The 20,356-nt window shown below is 40.7% G+C and overlaps 1 protein-coding gene across 2 annotated transcripts in view; it reads left to right on the top strand.

Annotated features, from left to right (window-relative positions):
* The window catches only part of RELA (RELA proto-oncogene, NF-kB subunit), a 405,457-nt gene that overhangs the window by 34,268 nt on the left and 350,833 nt on the right, over nucleotides 1-20,356 (top strand). For both annotated transcript variants that reach the window (XM_069207856.1, XM_069207855.1), the window contains exon 3: nucleotides 4,265-4,303. In XM_069207856.1, the coding sequence (XP_069063957.1) occupies nucleotides 4,265-4,303 (39 nt within the window). The remainder of the gene's footprint in view (nucleotides 1-4,264; nucleotides 4,304-20,356) is intronic.

The raw sequence follows: 20,356 nt of genomic DNA, 5'->3' as shown, positions 1-20,356 counted from the left end.
CCCAGGTACTTGAACGTCGTGCCAACTGGGTATCAGAAGGGCAGCTGACGGGTCTAGGGGCACCGCGGACCACCGGGAGGACGCACCTCTTGCTACAGTTCACTCACCGTCCTGAGTAGGAACCGAACACCTCGAGCCTGTTGCACCACTTGTTAGATGTAGGTTTTGACATCTCCGCAGTCAAATGGACCTGTGCTCCCAACCTGCATGAGGTAGGCTTTGGGTCCATCTATTTCAGATATTGGCTTTCTTCCACCAATCTCTTCCAGTAATTGGCTTGAGTCTAAGCCTGTTATGTCTTGGCTCAGCCCAGTGGAGTATTCAATTGTTCACAAATTCTTTTGGCTATATGGGGGCATCCTTCTTCAATCCCCCTGGTTCCCTTCCATGTTCATCATCCCTAATCCCTCCACCACCCCCTACTGCCCCCTGCCATGCTACTCACCCTCCCTAAGAGCACCTCTCTTGTATCTCCCTCCCTACTTCCCCCGTGTGCTCCATATCCTTCCTCTCCAGCCACCATCTTTCATCTCCTTCTCTTGTGCAGGTCTTTTCCCACCTGCCTGCCCTGCCCTCCTGACAACTTCTCATCTTCTCTACTGCCCCCACCTGTTAACATCCTACCCAATTAACTTTCAGTAGTGAAGGGGGAGCCCTATTATTCCACTAATGGCAGTGAGCCTGGTATAACTTAGTGAACTTTCAAACATTACAAGAGAACCACTAAAGCCCATAACTCCATGGTCAACCTCGCATATTTCAAATTGTCAACTTTTTTGACAATTGGAATAATAGCTCCAGGCTAACTGTTTCGTGGTTATGGTAAGGTTAAACTGTTTTCACATTTTCTTTTATATTTTCTGTTGAAAACAGGTATTGGCACAGGCGTTGCAGCAATGACTATACCTCAGTTTGCCACATGTGTAATTTGTATGGGTGGGCAGCAACGCAAACGAAGTATGTGTGTTTGAATCACCCAGATATCAAAATTTTGAAGAAAAATATTTTGCACAAGGTTGTGAATTAATCCAGATGCCAAAAACATCTTTGCTTCAGTTAGTTTACCGACGTTTTGCCCCCTTGACAACCAATTCTATTTTGTTCAGAATGGTGCTTTTGGCTTATATAAGAGATTGTTCATAAGTGTTTCCTTACTCAATATCCTGTGTTAATGTGAACATTCTACAAATTATTTTGAACTGCTTCTTAAGACACGATTTTTCCTCCAAAATGTTTTCTTAACTCTGTAGTAATTTATTGTTTCCTTTTTGCAAGATTTAAGTGTATTTTAACCCTGCAGGTTAATTTAACGTAAGATTGTGGCATAGTCTGAAATTAGGGCCCTGTCTTTGATATTTTGGTGCACAAAGTTTTAATAAGAAATCTGTTTGGGCGAGACTTCCATACATTAACTGCTAAAAAAATAAAGCCTCAAAAATCCTCCACTTCCTTTTTCTTGTGTTAGGGCATACCGACCGCCACGTATATTGATCTCTAGACTGAACATCTTAAATCGTAATTTTGTTTTGACCTGTCACCTGTTTCGAAGTGATCTTAAGACATGTCAGTAATGATTTTAGGGATCATTTGGATGTCCACTCTGATAATGGCTACGACATAATATGTACGTTAATTCCTACAAACCTGTTCTGAAGAGACAGCATAGCGGGGATTCAGGAAGTGTATTTCTTGGAATGGAAACCCTTTCATAGTTTCAGAATCTGAAATCTGTACCCTGTATCCTTGACTTCCTAGGCTTTATAGTTCTTTAGCACCAAGATAGAAACCATTGTTGAGTTTGAGGATAACCTTGAAGCCTATGTCAAACTAAGAACCATTTTGTTTATGCAAAAGATTATGTTGTCACTTCACACTGAAGAAGACTTGTTATCTGCATTCCTTATCATATGTGCCGGTATAAAGTTTCCTCTGAAGAATTAATGGTACACAAATGATCAAATGGCAAATAAAAGCATTACCCAAAAAATAATACTGACAACCAAGTCCCCACCTCATCTCTTGCCCACTTTCCCCTACTCTCTCATCACAGGTTCAAGTGTCCAGTAGTTTACATATCAGTATATCACTATACAGTGCTAAACAAAGGTAGAGAGGAAAACAAAGTAATGGTTAGAATGCTTGAATTATTCTCAACCACAGGTAATTACTCAGGGGAACATTCCAGTCCATCTTTTTTTTCCACTCTGCCACCTATACTGGGTTCAGCCCAATTCGAAGCAGTTTTTGGTGGTACTCCAATAGGAACAATCCATCCAGAAATTCCAGGCCAGGTCCCCTCTGGAATGGAAAATATGTAATAACAGACTGTTTCATTGTATTTGGGCATCGTCCGTCAACTTGAGTCTTGTGGCACATTTAGCACCGGAAAATTCTAAAAGTCTTCCCACTGGGAATCAACACCTGTCCTCCTGTCACTCAGACACCTCACACACATTTCACAAATATACTATACTTATTACATAATCAGTGCCACAACTATGCAAAAGAATATACAAAAAGAAAATGCATATATTAGATTATTAATGATTTATTATCTGTTCTGAATTACATACATAACAGGTAGCAAAGGCCATTAAAAATATTTACTGATTCTTTGACAGTGCAATCAACCTGTAAAATATCGACCCCCCCCCCGCGCACACAATATGGCATAAAAATAATTACAAATTAAACATAATATCAGCAAATAATACATGAAGGGAGAAAATACTAAAAAAGGCCAACACGTACATCAATACAATGGTACTGACAATTTTGGTACATTAGTGAGATGCGTGTGAGGTGTCTGAGTGACAGGTGTAAAGGTGTTTTTTCCCCAGGGGAAGACGTTTTTAATTCTTTTGTGAGTTCCAGTACTCGGTCCCCTTGGTGTGTGGGTCCCTCTCTCTTACTTGTGATACAGTGACCACAGGACTTGTCTCCGGGCATAACTGTAGCACTTTAGGGTGTTATATTGATGAAATCAAAAACAGGGGTGGAATGCTTGAAGATTCTCATCCACTGGTATTTACCCTGCCTGCATTCTAGTTCTTCTTCTTCTTTTTATTTTTTTGAATTTTTATTACCCATATTACCACCACAGGCATGAAAAAGTTATGTACAAATTAGCCTTGGTCCTCTCCAACAGTAACAGTCCAATCCCAACGGCAGAAAACTGAGGGTTGTGTGCACACTGTGCCACAAGATTCAATCCATACCTTTGCTTGTTTTCCAATCTGGAGGAGTCCCGGCCATAGTGGACTGTTCCTATTAGAGCAGGACCAAGACTGATTTCATATGGAAGGTTTCTTTCTAGAATGGCGTAGTGGGCAAACAATGGGTTGGAAAGCGATCTGTGCATTCACTAGTGGCTGAGAATAATTGAAGCATTTCCCCATCACGTTGTTTGGGACATCCAGAGTTCAGCACCTGCAATCTAGTAAAACACAGCAATGCAGCTTCATAATCCAGTAGTTTTTGCCTTTTGTTAACCTATTTCTCCAGGTCATATTCAATGAGTAAAACGTTTTGACAGATGAAATATTTTATGTAACAGTGCAAAGTTGGGAATGTTAGTATCCTAACAATTTGGTGCTGTTAATTTGTTCTCTTCCTTAATGAGTTACAATATTACAATGACCACATTTTATGAGTTCCTTTTTAGAAATAGATTTTGCAGACATAAAAACTTTGCCTTCTGGGTTCAGGTATACCACTGTTTATTTGGTGACATTAAAACCCCCATCCAATATATTGTCTCCTTGGGGAATTTGAACTCAGTGTTTATGGGTCCCCTTTGCCTTCACACCACTACCTGCACACTCAGTTAACATGTAAGAATATTGACGTAGACTTGGAAAGCTCAGAGGTTCACCTTCTAATCAAGGTGAGTCAAGGGAGAGTGTGGGATGATATTAGAGTGTACCACCAAACCTCACGTAAGTCAGTCAATCAGTGCTACAGTGAGTTATGTGGCATGAGGCTGGTTGAGTCGAGAACAGGGCAGAAAGTTTGTGAAGCATGGATTCTTTGATAGATGCAGGGAGCCTGTGATAGATGAAAGGGAAGGGTGAAAGTGGAGCAGTGGAAAATGCAGTCTGTGGTGGAACATAGGGTCAGGAGATGGAAGATTAAGAATCCTGATGAACAGTGGAACGAATCAAGAGGAGTAGGAGAGCGAGATAGAGCGAAAACATGCAATTTATTTAGTGACTATTGTATTGTAAGATCAATAGTGTGACCATTATTTTCTTCTTTCTTCCAGACTTCCTTCCGTTCCTTGATCAAGACTGGGGGCTTTCAGGTATTGATATATTATTTTGTTTATTTTGGTTGTCAGCATTGTTTCAATTCTTTACAAGTCCAATGTAGTTGTCTTAATTGGTAAGATATGGAATCGGGAAAGCTGTGCATGTCTTGCGTTAATTAACATGAATAAGGAAGTAAGCCTTTCATCAGATGTTGTCCCTTCGCTACCTCTAAGGAAGGGAACGTTGGTGGCTGTAGTGTGAATCATATGTGGAGTTCCCATTTCCAGTCATTGGAATTAGCCTTGCATCTTCTTTATCATTTCTGCTGGTGCATTCTCTTTGATTTTAGAAATAGGCTGCTTCCTGCATTAATATCTGACATGTTGACTATCAAAAGGTTTTCAGCTAAATCATGGGTGAAAATCATTTATTACTGTTGTTACTCAACAGTTTATTTTCAGTGAATCGGTCCCTTCCATTATTATCCAGATGAAGCAACGACACATGCAGTGAAGAAATGGTCTCATGCACTTTCATCCATACAATAAGGATCCCACATTGAACAGCCATTGACGAATTTATGCTCTGCATCATTCTCAGTAGCTTCCATGCTGTTAGCCCTAATATCTGAAGAAAAAAAACCAATAATCTCTGCAGATATTCGCTCTGCGTAAGTGAGAGACCAATTAACTGCTTTCTTTGATGTCTAATTATCCACCTAACAACTTGTTGACTTGGAACATGCCAAATAAGAGGATGAACCGTTCGAAAAACCTTTGTGGAACATCCATGCACCACCTTACGTAATTTATGACATGAGGCTCCTAGGGTCCTCTTTTCTGGATGACTCTTAAGTTCTACAGTTACTGTCATGACTCCTGTCCCTGCTTACTAACTAGAACAATACTAACCTTTTGCTGAGATGGTGTTTCAAACCTTGGGGTGCATTTCTGCCTCTTGATGACACATCTCATTCTTGTACCTGTGCATCTCCAGTTCGAAGAAAAGGTCAAGAACTGCAACGCTCAAGTAGTTGACAGCTAGTGTCACAGGCTTTTCCGAATTTATAATGCACCCACAGTCTGTCTTGAACCCTTCTGCATAGGATGCAACTGTAGTATTAAAAAGGGTGTAAGCTCACAGCAGAGACCTCTTGGGGGTGGAGGGATAAGAGCAACACATTCATCCACTGCACACACACATATCCACAACATACCTTCTGTTGGTTCACTTCATGTCTACATGCTGTCACAAAGGTCACATACTGGCAAACCCCACCCCAGAACTATGTGTGGTCAAGGCAGGGTTAGGTTGTGGTCATTCAGGGTCATCCATGAATGAAGAAAGTTTTGCAATGATATGTCAGGTAAAATGCAAGCGATCCAAGGCGTTTTCGAAGTCTGTTTAGTTATCTATCACGGTGCGATAATCTCCCTAGTCTGTTATTGTTTGCGTACAAGCACAACTGCAATGCCCTCTGACATCAAAATAGAAGTGTTTCATTAATTGCCAGTGATTTTTGTTGTTGTTGTCCAATTCTAACCTGTAGCTTCAGAGCCCACGTGACTCAGAAAATGATTAAAAACAAAAAAAAGGAAAGGATGCCTGATATTGTTACAGAAAAACATCCATGTATCGCAATTATTGCAGATTCATTTTTCTCCCATGATCCTGTCTGAAACCCTTACCTTGTTGCCACTGTGTAGTTATAGTCTGGACATAGTTACAATTGGAAATGGATTTTTTAGTTTGGTAATAACTTTGTTGCTGTTTAAGCAAATCTTCATTCACATCAGCCCCTTCTTTGAAAGGTGTGAGATGATCCGTCAAAAGGGAGCCGAGTGAGCTAGATGCCCTAAAACACAAATTGCATAAGAGGTTTCCATAGGGAATTTCAGACACTGCTACAGCCAGAAAGGCTGAACTGAAATACACCTAATTTGCAGAAATCTAGATCTTTACAGAGAAAGCACACGTTTTATGAATAGATGTAAATCTGTCAGGTTTGAGAGAGGATGGTTCAACATTTTAGATATCTAGATTGATGGGCTCACTAGACTATTCAGGGAGTGTTGCAGCCACACACCTTCAAATAATAGAGCGTTCTAATTGGCCACTTTTCTTTTTCCTTTGTCCCGTCATCTGTCTTGCTTCCGCAAGAGGCCCCTCACAAGAGCTCAACCTCTGATTGGCTGGTCACAAGCTGAAGAGAAATGTTGGGACCCATTACAGCACACAGGGACTCAGACTCCTTGTCCCACACAGACCCAGTGAGAGCATAGAGGACTCGTGCTGGATCCTGAGGGACCAAATACTATTTAAAAAAATTTTTTTTCAAGTGTGTGCGGGTTTCTGTTGTAGGTTGGCAGTGCGAAAGTGGCTATTGCCTGGGCAACTTGTACACTTCACTCAAAGGTCAAAGTGACAGTTGAGTGGGGAGCGTTTTGGCTTTCAGCTGACTTCTTTCACAGTTACTTTTCTTGGATCATGATACTTCATTGTTTCTTTTTCTCCTTTTCTTAGTTTTGTCTCACTCTCATTTGCCTTTGCCTTCTGTTTTTTCTAATCCAGTTTAGAGTATACAGTTCACCACCTACCTTGCAATTCCCGTTTCCACACTTGGTTCAAACATACAGGATAGTAAGAAATGTTATCAAAACACACATTCCAATCACTAGTTCACTATATCAGAAGTAGATTATAGATTTTATTTTTAAACATAAGAGGATGAGGAGAGCAGCATGCTACATAGCTCAATTTTGCAGCTGCTGAAAGAGGAGGTGTCTGAGGCAAAGACCGAGAAAATACTCCTACAGGAAATGAAGATCTAATCCAAAACTATAAGTTATATGCGCAAATGGTGTTTTTTCTTTTTAAAGGGAAGGATGTGGCAGCTGTATCCTTCATCCATTGTTGAACATCTTTCTCTCAATGAGGGAGACTGCAGCATGGACAGCTACACAAATCCCCTCAGGCCTAGAATAGCAGTTTCTCTATCAGCTGTAGTGGTTTGTGATCGTTGAGCACATGTGGCAGGAGGGAAGAAGGAGGAGATGGTTGACGCCAAACAAGCGCCAAGAGGGGCTATGAAAATAGATTGGCAGTCCAGGGAGACTCAACTCTAGGTTTGTTTTCAGTGTCATGGAGCTGCTGAAAATAAGACTGGTACTGATGCTGCTACGGATTCCCCCCCCCCCCGGAAAATTACATGAACCATTAAGTACTGTATCACTCTGTGTCAGTGCCAGCATGGTTTGCTGTCTCTGGGGAAACCAATTTATGGAGCAGTAGTTGGTAACAGGTTCCTTATTGTAAAAAAGGCCAAGAGCAAAATGTTAGTGGACCATTTGGGAGATGAAATCAAAGCTACATGGAGCACATTGGTTAAGGCTAAAGTGATCCCTAAAATAGATAAAAGATGGAAGGGGAGGATACTAGCAGAAAAATTGAAGTGTATAGGAAGAAGCCATGAGATATTTAGCATCAGACATTCCATTTCTCTGAAATAGCAGTGGAATGAACCCTGAAATATAATGGGACGAAGTTGAGTGGAAAACAGACTGTAAAAAAAGTTTGTCCATGAATATTGCTGCCGTCATCTCAAAAAATTGTAATGATGAATGTAAGGGATTTAACAATCGGTATGACATTTGCTGTTTTCAGGAGACCTAGGCAAAGACAGAAACTTGCATGGAGAGATAATTCAAATTCCAGGCTCTGGGAAAATAAAGGACGGGCTGCTGCTGGCTTTTTTACTTTGATCTCAACTAATCTGAATTGCAGACTTCAATAGTTGTACACTTCAAATATAAACTCTAACATCTTTCATGTAAGACTGTCCGGTTATGTAGAAGTAGTAGAATTATTGATATTCTGAATGCCCTGACTGGTCTCATTGTGTACAAGAATTATGGGAAGATCTGGTAACGCACTTGGAGAACCTCCAAATATCCTTACCTTTTGAGCGACTCATACATACTGAAAATTGTGGAGATGTTTATACATTTCCAGCATATGATATTATTATAAATAATAATGAGGCAGTAGAGGAAACTGCAATGTGATATTCAGAAGCCAATATTAAACTGGAAAAAGCCTGCAAAATGGGCAGAATTTGCCTCCATTCTATTATTTTATAGGATACACTTTATGAATGGACAAAGATGTTGACTCTCCTGCAAAAGAAACCTTTAGATGCAGAATCAGATTTTCACCTATAGATTGTGTCTATGGAGGGTTGGAACCGGATTATGTATTTCAAAATGATACAAGGGTTCAAAAGCATTCATGACCCCTTTGTAGGAAGTCTTACTATAGACGAGAATATTTTAGGGGAATCCAGGAAGAACCACCGTTCTACTTTCGACATGGGATTTTGAAAAATGTCAGAAAGAAACTCCTAGACTGATAACCCTTTTGTCAAAATATACCAATATAATTATGGTCAGTGGTTGTGGTGAAGGAGAGAAAAACCTTGTCATGTTTTAAGACCATGGCCACAGAGGTAAAACTGATATGGTCTGCTCCAATTAAAGCTAATAATTAGTGAGAAAAATCATAGTTGGAGTGATGTGGAATGCTGGAGTAAAAAAATAGCTTTTTTGCTGCATTGATATTGCACCACAAACGTCCAGAAAATAAATCCCACTTCTAATTGCTCAGGAAAGGAAAGAATATAAATGTTTGTTGGAAAAAAAAATAGTTAGCAAAAGATGTGAGATGAGCAAAAATGTAGAGCTAGTAGGAAAGATTCCAAACAAATGGTGGGGAATTGTTGCACAACCCATTTGGGGTTCAGAAAAAAGATATGAAAGTTATATTGGGCAATCATCTTTATGCTGTGGTAAATGAAGATATTAGTTAGTGTGACTGAGAATATGTAGGCAAATAACATCATGAACATTTTGATACCTGAAGTAGAAATAGCGTCAATGAGCTTGGCTGTCATATAATACCCATAGATTTGTATCAGTTGGAACCTAAATTCTGGTCCGATATGTTGGCTAAAGTACATAATAGTGCACTTGTTGTCCATTCAGTCCAACAGTCAGCTGTCCTGGTCCTTCTACACATGACAGGCTCTCGGGGGGGGGACACACATCTAACAATAGGCCTATGTCATTGTTAGATGGCTTAGAAAAAATATTTGGGAAGATCCTTTTAAGCTTCCTGCAAAGCTGGATGGAAAGAAAGAATGTCTTTATAGATGTACTGGCCGAGTTTAACACTAAAATAAGTACAGTTGACCAAGCTGCAGAACTGTATACGGTTTGCCAAAAATATACTAAGGTTAAGCAAGTCCCTACTTATGTGACCTTCATTGAACCAAGATCGGTATTTGATCTGTTTCACTGGCAGAATTCTGGTCTTCCATAGTAAATGAAAAGCTAGTTCAGTACTTTCAGCAATAAAGATTCTGTCCACAAATAACAAGGCGCAGGTAAGTGATGGCCCATATGGTGAGTGCACAAATGATTTTAGTATTAGTAAAGGAGTACAACAGAGTTGCGTTTTGGAACCAACCCTGTTCTTTTTATTTTTGAGTGAAACATTAGTGAATGTAGTAGAGGCAAATCTTGACGTTCCAAAAATACAAATGGCAATATCCTATTACTGCTCTTCACAGACGGTGCTGTATTATTAGCTGCCACAGAAAATGCTATGCAAGAGGTGTTAGTGATTTTCTCTAAATACTGTTTGGAGAAGAATTTGCTAGTTAACACTTAAAAAACAAATGTAATGCTATTAAAGCCTCTCCAGAAAGTAAGTAAGTAAGTGTGTCTCTATATTGGGTTATTTGGGTATTCGATTTGAGCAGTTGGAAAGAACAAGTAAAAAAGGCAAGCATATTCTTAACACAAAGTTCCAGGGCTGTTCTCAGATTCGTGAGTAAGGTGGGTAGACAGTCATTTAGTTCAATCCTAGAGGTTTATAAACATAAGGCACTTGCAGTTGCTGGTATGGGGCTGAACTTTGGACTATTAGTAGCACCCTTGTTCCACAACTGATAGAGAACATTGATAGTGAACATATATCTGTGGGTACTGAGGGTTGGACCGGGCACCCCATTATTACATTCTTCTTAGAATTAGTACTTACCCCATCTCAAATAATTGCCCTCCAACCAATAATTTATGGGCTATGTGTAAATATGACGTTGTATTCAAGTCCCTATGTGCAAACCGTTTTAGAACTGTCCACAGAAAGGTAAAGGGAAGAAGTTAACTGGTTAGTATATGTGAAAAAATACTTGTAAATTTGCAGGTGGACCATCTCTGGAGTAACCCCAGTCAAATAGACCCCAAACAAAATTCAAATATAAAAGAGCAATATTGATTAAACATTGGGAAGCACATTTTAATCTAAATAATACCAATTTGGCTGCACAGTATTTGGAAAATAAAATATAAACAGCATTTGAATTTTCTTTGGATGTAATTTACCCTGAAAGACAACATACACTAAATGTAAAATTTAGGAGGCTAGATCTCTCCTCTGAAGTATTTCCTTGAAATTTGGAAGGTTAAGAAGGAAAAGCGACCTTTTTGATGACATGACTGATGGTAAGGTTTCAGTAATGCATTTTGTACTGTTTTGCACAAAGTTTTTAAAACAATGCTAACTTCAGATATTGCCATTATTTAAAAAGGTCAGTATAAAAACATAAGTGGATATACTAGCTCTTTGTGATTGTTTTGCTTCACAACGGACTGAGATGAAACAAACACACACACACACACTCTGAAAGGATTCTCTGGTATGCAGCGCTTAGTATACGAAATACATTTATTAGACCACTCCGTGAGGTTCGCAAAGAAAGGTCAAAAGTGTACAACTGATAGTGCATGTTTAAAAATGGTCACAGCAATGAAATGGGAGCATGTACAAAGAATAATCTGCTTCAATCTATAAACAGCAAATATACAGTCATGCACAATGCAAAGCATGGAACACAATCGAAATCTCTTCTGGCTACAATAGGTCATCAAACCCCAGGTCGACCGTGAAGAGAGACCTACCCTCAAAGGAAAGATGACGGGCATCAGCGTTCTGATCCTGCCAGAGGTCTGATCCACTCCATGGTCAATCCGGTTTCGGTCTCTTATATACCTTAAACAAGCCTGAGAGGTGAATTCTAGAAAACCCCTCCCGCTCCGTACGTTTTTGTTAAAAAAAAGGCTGGCTACTTCAGGTCAGTTCTGAAAGGAACAGGTTGGAACTGGCTAAGATCCTTAGGTGCTTCTCCAAAACCAAACCGTTTCCTTCCATACCATAAACATCATCCTAGTACGTCCTTATCTCTCGGACTTCCCCACGTCATGTCTTAGCCCTTGATGAGAAAGGACATGCAGACACGTATAGTAAAAACATGAGCGTAAAACACATTGCATAACATGGGCAAAGTAAAATACTTTCAGCTGCACTTCTAACATCTGCACCTCTAACATGGCAGTGGCTAACACTAAGTTAAGCATAAAATGAAGTCAATAAACAAAATGAATCTGGTGGTCACCAATGTGACGGTGTGCTGCTACACTAAGTGCAACGTGGAGTCAGTGGTCAAGACACAAATATCATTACACTCCACCCTTTGACCAATGACTAGCATACCCTACAGGACTAAAATTAACTTTTTTGTTTATTTAAACACTGCAAGCAAATTGGGTATGCATTGTACACAGCAACATAATGAAATGACAAGAGCAATCATTACAAAAAGTCCACCCAAAACTTAGCGCAGTTGTCCAAAATCAGGTAACCACCGGAATAACCAGTCCCACCACCCTTGATTTACATCCTGTTTTACTACCTTTACTAATTCTTGTAGAGTATCAATATGTGACTGGATGGATTTAGAGTGGTCAGAGAGATTGAAGCAGCACACGCCTTCAAACACCAAGCACCCGTGATCATGCTTTAATAAAAGATAATCTATTGCAGCTCTGTTTTGTAATGCAGCCTTTCAAATACCCCTGTACATCCAGTAAAAATTCAGAATAAGCAATAGAATTGTGATCAATATTTTTAACCATTAGATATGCTAACTTATTGATCATTCGGGTGTTTTATGCAGTGAAAACAGGCACACCTACAGTAGAAAGACTTAAGCTTACATATTCTGATTGGGATAATAATTGAATATCTGAATCAGTCTTCACTTAATTGAATAGTGTCTCTAGGATGACAAATACGTATAGAGTTAGATGGAAACATCATGAGTCCTTATTGTGTACATGGTCAGCCTGTTATGTTAGCCGGAATGTAGGTGTATGTGGTGTTCCTGCACAAGAATAACCAGCCAACTGGCAAGTTTACATGTTTAATGTGACTGGCAGCAGTCACCAAATGATGACAAGCCATGAGGTTGGTTACATTTTTGCAGTGTTGATCCGTTCGGTAAAAGCACAAAACCTTGTGTTTCCATGGCATGTTTTGAGAAGATGATGTTTTACTTTCTACGCACAATTGGAAGCATTTCCCAACATCACGTGGATTGCAGGACATGTAGTCGCACATGTCGCCGGTTGTAATGTTGTATGTAATTATCTGAGATTGTTCCACTTCTCATCTATTGCTTCTTGACAGTCCCTACAGTATTCGTAGGGACTAAAATGGGTTTCCCCATCATGTTCTTACACATCTTTATCCTGGTTAGTGGCATTGAAAATTTCAACAAGATAATTGCAGGCGTTGGTATGGCAATTAAACAGGTTGACAAAACATCCACTGTGCTTGCATGGCCCCCGTGCAAAAGTCGGATCTGTTGAGCACAACTTGCACCAAATGGATCCATATATTGTCCTTCAGCTGCAGCAGGGGTGTTGCGTGGCGTGACCGATCAGGTTGGAGTTGGGCGTGTTGGGTCCCTCCCGACCCCACACACACATGCCCGAAAGGAGACCACGCAGAGCACACGCATGACAGAGGCAAGATGTAGTATGATCTGTAACAGAAACAAGTATGATCATTTTTACAAATAACATTTGTCAGCTGGAGTATGCTCCCAGTTTTCCTTTCCTGATTTCATGATCAGCAGGACATTGTCTAGGCCCTTAGCTATAATTTCTGCTGGTTCAGGAGGATTGTTCGGGGATTCTACCCACACTTTAGCACCAGGATTTTTGTCAGTTGAACCAAAACCTCCCTCTCCCACGTACTTTAAGAGGGGCTGGGTAGTCCCCTTCCTCAATAATCCTGCATACACTGGAATTAGACAAGCTGGACAATTCTGTCTCTGATCTTTATGAATAAATCGGTTTCTCCCCTATTAAATAGAATAGTTAGAATTTCTCCTTGGTGATCTGCATCAGTCACTCCCCCTAAGATCTGAATACCTTTGAGTGCCAACCAAGATCTAGGAGCAATCAATCCGAAATGCTCTGGAGGAATCTGTATTCCTACATCTGTCTCACACAGTGCCATGTCTCTTGGTTTCAGTCTGTAAGCTTTTAAAGCATGTAAGTCAAGACCTGCACATTCGGATGTGGCTCTGTAAGGAGCCAGAGCTCCTGGCTTTATCTCCCAGTACACGATGGTGATGGTGGCCACATGTGGTTGTATCTGCAAATCAGTGGTTAGCATTCGGAGCAGGGGAGTTTCAGCATTTGTTAACTGTCTATTATTCAGAATCTGGAGGGCTTCATTTAAGTGCTCTCTCCAGTTTTCCAGAGTTCCATCTTATAATTTCCGCAACTGAGCTTTCAGTAAGCCATTCATTCTCTCAATCAGTCCTGAGGCTTGTGGATAATAAGAGAGATGATATATTCATTCAATATTGTGCTATGAACAGTAGTCTTGCACCAGTTTCCTTTTAAAGTGTTACCCATTGTCACTCTGGACCTGGAGTGGTACTCCATAGTATAACATTAACATGTCCAGAGTTTTGATGGTGTTGTGCTAAGTGGCACGTTTACAAGGAACAGCAATCAGGTAACCAGAGTAAGTGCCCACTACTGTGCAGGCGTATTGACACCTGCGACTAATTGGTGGAGGCCCTATGTAATCAATTTGCCATAACTGTCCTGGTAACTTTCCTTTCCCCAATTCACCTTTGAGATTTTGCGGGACAAGTCTCTGTTGTGTGTGCTGACAAATAGGACATTGCAAAATCGCAGTTTTTATCAAATCTAGGGGAATGTGCATCCCTCTAATCTCTGCCCACCTGTAAGTGGCTTTTTCACCCAGGTGTCCCTATTTTTGGTGCACCCATTTAGCCATCTGCACCTAGTCAGAATCCTGTGTTTCCACTTCTGCCTCTGAGATTTTGGCTTTGTCTAATGCAAGGGAATTGGACCAGCACTCTAGTGAGTCAGTGGGACAGTGAGCTTCTACATGATACACAGTAACAGTACTTTGCTCTAGCATTTCCCAAATTTCTTGCCACAACTCTTTGCCCCACACCTCCTTTGAATGGATAAACCAATTATGAGCATGCCATGTGGGAAGCCAAGTGGCTAACCCATTGGCAGTGGACCAGGAATCAGTGTAAATGTGACACGTTCCATTCAGCTCTTGATGTAGAGCCTGATACACAGCATACAACTCTGCATATTGGCTACTTTTCCCTTCTCCGGTAGTGGTCAACAGCTTTTTGGTGACTGGATTATATGACACCGCTTTCCAGTGTCTTTTGGTGCCCACGTATTTGGATGAACCATTGGTAAACCATACATGCTTTCTATCCTCAGGGGACAAGGATTAAAATGGCATACCCCATCTTGCTGGTGACTCTTTTACCTGTGGTACCTCCTGCACCCTCTCCTCATCCTGTACAGGGGGTTGTGACACCGGTTCATGTAGGGCTGCAGTGCCTGCTGGTTCTACTCAAGCCCTAGCTTGTATGTACCATTTCCAGTGTATGATACTAGCTTCTTGTGCATGTTCTTTATGGTGAGATTTAGGTCAACTCATCACCCACTGCATTATTGGAATCTCAGGCCTCAGAATCACATTATGACCCAATTTTATTTTCTCAGTATTCACTAGAGTCCAATAACAAGCCAAAGGTTGTTTTTTAAAGGGAGTATAGCGCCCTCCAGAGTCGGGTAGCTTCCTAGTCCAGAACCCCAGAGGCACCCTCATCCTTCCTTGATTTTTCCACATACTCCAATTTGCATATTGTCCCTGCACAGTTACAGGCAACTCAGTGTCTCCTTCCTGCACTAGCCACAAATCTAAAGCCTGTTGAATTACTTCTTTAGCCAAAACAAAAGCACACTGCTGCTGCTCGCCCCATTCCAACTCGTGTTTGTTTCTTGTCATTTTGTACAAAAGGCCCAAGATCTGACTCAAGTGAGGGATATGCTGTCTCCAAAAACCAAACAATCCAATAAATCGCTGTCTTTTGCTTAGTGCGGGTGAGTGGCAAACTCGAGGATCTATTGTTTCACTTACGCAACACCTCTCTGTGTCCCTGATTCCACTGAATCCCTAGAAACTTCACATTTTGAGAGGGTCCTTGTGTCTTGTCTGAATTAATCATTCACCCTTTACTCTGCAAGGGTTCCACCACCCACTCCAACTGAGTCTGCACCTGTTCTTCTGCCTCTCCCTGAATCATCACATCATCAATGTAATTGGTCAGTTGCACACCTGGAATGATAGATACTTCATCCAGGTGTTCTACCACCAGACAGTAACAGATGATAGGACTATGTATGTACCCCATTGGCAAGGATAGCATCCGGAATTGCCTGCCGTTCCATTAAAAGCTATATTGAGCTTGACTCTCTGTGGCCAATGGTATAGAAAAGAACGCATTGGCTATGTCAGTAGCTGCCTACCATGCCCCTTTATGTTTCTGTATTCGTTCAATTAAAGTGATGGTGTCTGGGACCGCAGCTGTCACAGAGGGCTTATGTTTATTCAGCTCATGGTAATCGACCATCATTCTATAGGATCTGTCAGGTCGTCTAACCGGCCAAAGGGGATCTTTCCATTCAATGGTAGTTGGAGCTATTACACCAGCTTCAATCATGTCTTTTATGGTTTCACTGATTTCATGATGCCCTCTCGGAATGTGATACTGTTTCAAATGAATTACCTTGGTTGCCAGGGGGCACCTACACGGGGGGTATCTTCAGATGACCCACTCTTATGGCTGGCACTGAAATGTATCTTTTTGACCCAAACTGATAACGGCCATCATCCAAATACGAAGTCATTCCTTTTAAAATGTAAATTCCCAGTATGTACTCCAAAAGGGGCACAATTAAAACAGTATATTCTCTTTTTGGTGTTCTTCCTATTTTCATTTGAACTGTAGTTTGCACGGCAGGGGTCTGCTTTCCCCCTAGCCCTGTGATGGTGTACTGCTGCCCATTAAATTTCTTAGGGTTTCCATAAATTAGAGAGGCCTCTGCTCCAGTATCCACTAATGCTCAAACCTTTTGCACATTTATGTGTCTCCAGTGTATTTCTAAATCAACTTTGTACGAGCCCATCTTTGTGCCGGAGCTTGGCAGTTTCCTAGTCTGATTTAAACCTGTCGACTTTTTCCCAAGTGTGGTCTGGATATATGCTTTCATATTTGCAAGCAGGCTTGCCTCCATCCCTGTTCTCAAAAGTTAACCAGTCACTGTCCAGATCCTCCTCCTCCTCTCTCTCCTCACATTTTTCTCCCTTTTCCATCTTCGGGCAACTGTGGCTGGCTCTGCAATCCATGTTTATTATCTTGCTTGTTAAGCCTTTCTGCTACCTTACTTCCGATCCAAACCTCTTTTATAGTACACTTTCCACAAACTTTTGGTATCTATCCCATCAATCTGTACTTTGCTGACACCATCCTTTAGTAATGCCATAAACATCTCTCTCCTGGACACTCTGTTGTTATCTGTGCGACCCTCAGAGTGTGAAGCTCTTTCTGGTTTATCCCTTTGCCCTAAATCACCTAACTCTCGGACTGCCTCAAGCACATCCTTCACTGGCTGCCCTGTCTGGTTAATTAGGATAGTCATGATTACTTGTTATAAGCTGGCAGAGCAAGGTGAATAATTCTATTGCACACTGAAATAGCAAGCGGTCCATCTAACAGATGGTGTGCACTATTCAGGAAAATAGCCGTCATCCTACTTTCCTCTTTGTCTCTGCATTGCATCTCCTAAGGTGTACCAGGGTTTATCATTAGGTGGCCAATCTGATTCTGTACGGTACTTATGACTACACCCCTCAGGGGCTAACTGAAGCAGGGTGATTTGGTGTGGACCCTGAAAACCTCTAAACTGTTCTTGTATAAGCTGGTCTGAGCTAAGAGTGCAAACTTTAGGACCGTCTCCTGCATCAAGCATTACCCTGAGGCTCCAAAATCGAATAAACACACCATCCAGGTAAGTACTGTTTCCCCAGCCCACTGCTTACATCTGTCTATAATATAATTGACTTCTTGCAGGGTGTAATCTTCTAAGGAATTCATTTCAATTCCTGCCGGATGCTGTGGTGTGTGTGATGCAATTTTCGTCTGAATAGTGGCTGTGCACGAACCACATTCTGTTCCTCTGGCTCACACTGGCCTCCACCTTTTTTAACCTCTTAATCATTAGAGTTTGAAAAATTATTGCTCCAAATGTCGACGTCCCACAAATCTAGGCTCCAGTCAAAACCAGCTCTAGCTAAGTGAACCTTTTTTTGGTTTATCCTTCCTCTACGTTTACAATATTTGTTCTGGGCAAATTTAATTGCTGCACATTCTGCTGTGGTTTGGTATGTGTCTGCCTTGTTCTGCAATAACTTATTCTGACAAGATAGCATGGTTACGGTATTTTTTGAGTCAACAAGTTGTTTTTCTAACTGTTGATTTTCCTGTACTGTTTGCACTTTTCATGCATTTTCCTGTAAGCAGACAAAAGTATCCACCCCCATCTGCAAAGCACTGAAAGATTATCCCTCCTTTCAACAATTACTTTTTTTTAAGATAGGTCAAAAGTGTACAACTGAAAGTGCACGTTTAAAAATGGTTACAACAATGAAATAGAAACGTACAAAGAATAATCTGCTTCAATCTATAAACAGCAAATATATGTATAGTTATATATTCATGCACAATGCAAAGCTGATATGAATTAAAAATGCATCACCATGGGGCACAGTCAAATTCACTTTATCTCTTTTGGCAGCAACCGGTTGACAAACGCCGAGTCGACCGTGAAGAGAGACCTACCCCCAAGGGAAAGATGACAGGCATCAGCGTCCTGATCCTGCCAGAGGTCTGATCCACTCCAGGGTCATTCTGGTTTTGGTCTCTTATATACCTTAAACAAGCCAGAGAGGAGAATTCTAGAAAACCCCTCCCACTCCGTAAGTTGTTGTTCAAAAATGCTGGCTACTTCAGGTCAGTTCTGAAAGGAACATGTTGGAAACTGGCCAAGATCCCGAGGTGCTTCTCCAAAACCAAACTGTTCCCTGCCGTACTATAAACATCATCCTAGTACATCCTTATCTCTCTAACTCCCCGAGGTTATGTCTTAGCCCTTGATGAGAAAGAACACTCAGACACGTAGAGTAAAAACATGAGCAAAAAGCACATTGCATAACATGGGCAAAGTAAAATACTTTCAGCTGCACTTCTGACATCTGCACCTCTAACATGGCAGTGGCTAACACTAATTTAAGCATAAAATGAAGTCAATAGGCAAAATGAAGCTGGTGGTCACCAATATGATGGTGTGCTGCTAGGCTAAGTGCAAAGTGGAGTCAGTGGACAAGACACAAATATCACTACAGTGATAAAACAGATCCTCTTGTGTATATATTTCAAAGTTGCATCCTATATTTGGTCTGCATGGGTCTTTCTAGCAATAATGAAAGTCTCCTTGTTACTAAAAATTTTATTAGATAGGAGATGGGCGGAATGAATGCTAAGTTTGTGATGGTGGAGCTAGATCTGTGGTACATGACTCAGAGATGAAGAAGTAAATACCTTAACACTTCTCAGTATTAACAGTAAATCTCAGAGATAAACTCAAAAAAAAAAAACTCAGCTGATAAAAGTGGAATTGGATAATCTCAAACCAGATATTGTGAGCCTCCAAAGACAAAAGTGGCCTGCTGGCAGATGACGCTAATTATCAAAATACGCTTTAAAATGTTTATTGCACTGATTCAGAGCCATCAATATCATATTAGGAACCCTAATTTAATAACTGAATACGGTAAGGTAGAACTCAAAGGTAGATATGTGATTGTTACTTTCACAGTAAATATGCAATGTTTTAACGTTTATTCAAAAGGTGTGATGGAGACCTGACGGCACCAAATGTAACTGCTGTCTTTCAGAACTAGTTTCAGAGGCTCTTTGGAGGCTCTGTCCTTCACAACCGGAAGCAATGTATAAATGTCTCTACATAAAGATGAAGACCCACAACTTTAGCCTGATGCTACCAATTCCTCTATCTATATCTGAAATACTAAAGGTCATTAGTAAAATGTCTAATAGCAAAGGGACAGCAGGCCCTTGTGGCATACAAGGGGAATTATAAAAGAAATTAGGAAACAGGTTTGTTAGAATGTTGCTCAACTTAATGACGTATATTGAGATTGGTTGTACCGTTCTGGCAACTTGGGAGTTTTCAAAAATTCTAATTTTCTCATTTGTTATTTTTATATGTTTAATATGCCTACTTAGAAATCAACAATTGTTCCATTCTCTGCCTAAGTACTATGTAAATCTGGAGTTGAAAATTCATGATCCGTTCTTCCCCTTCTTCCGGGAGTAGTCAGCTTCCTGATGGACTATAGGGCAGCCATGTCCTATTTGAAGAAATCCTTCGTACTAAAAATGAGAGAATCTTTTCATCACTGTACGTGGGAACATAGTGTAAGCATTACTCTTTTGATGCATCCTCCTGCAAAGAAGTGGTCTTTGGCCAAGAAGTTCTGTGGAGCATATTTGCTTGAAATCTGGTCTGACAAATTCACTTTTGAGACAACTGAATTAGGTTCTCAACTGGTTGGAAAGGAGAACAAGGGCAAATTACATTCATGTTTATTATGACACTTCATTACTTTTTGAGCTTCATCCTTCACAACATCTCTCAGCCATCCACTCCCTAAGATTATGTTGTACTCCAGATTTGCGTTGTTGCAAAGCGTTTGGAAACTTGGCTGGAGCG

Source organism: Pleurodeles waltl, chromosome 9, assembly GCF_031143425.1.
Source record: "Pleurodeles waltl isolate 20211129_DDA chromosome 9, aPleWal1.hap1.20221129, whole genome shotgun sequence".
Lineage (NCBI taxonomy): Eukaryota > Metazoa > Chordata > Amphibia > Caudata > Salamandridae > Pleurodeles > Pleurodeles waltl.
The sequence above is the reverse complement of the archived record's forward strand: the minus strand, read 5'-3'. Positions and strand labels throughout refer to the sequence as shown.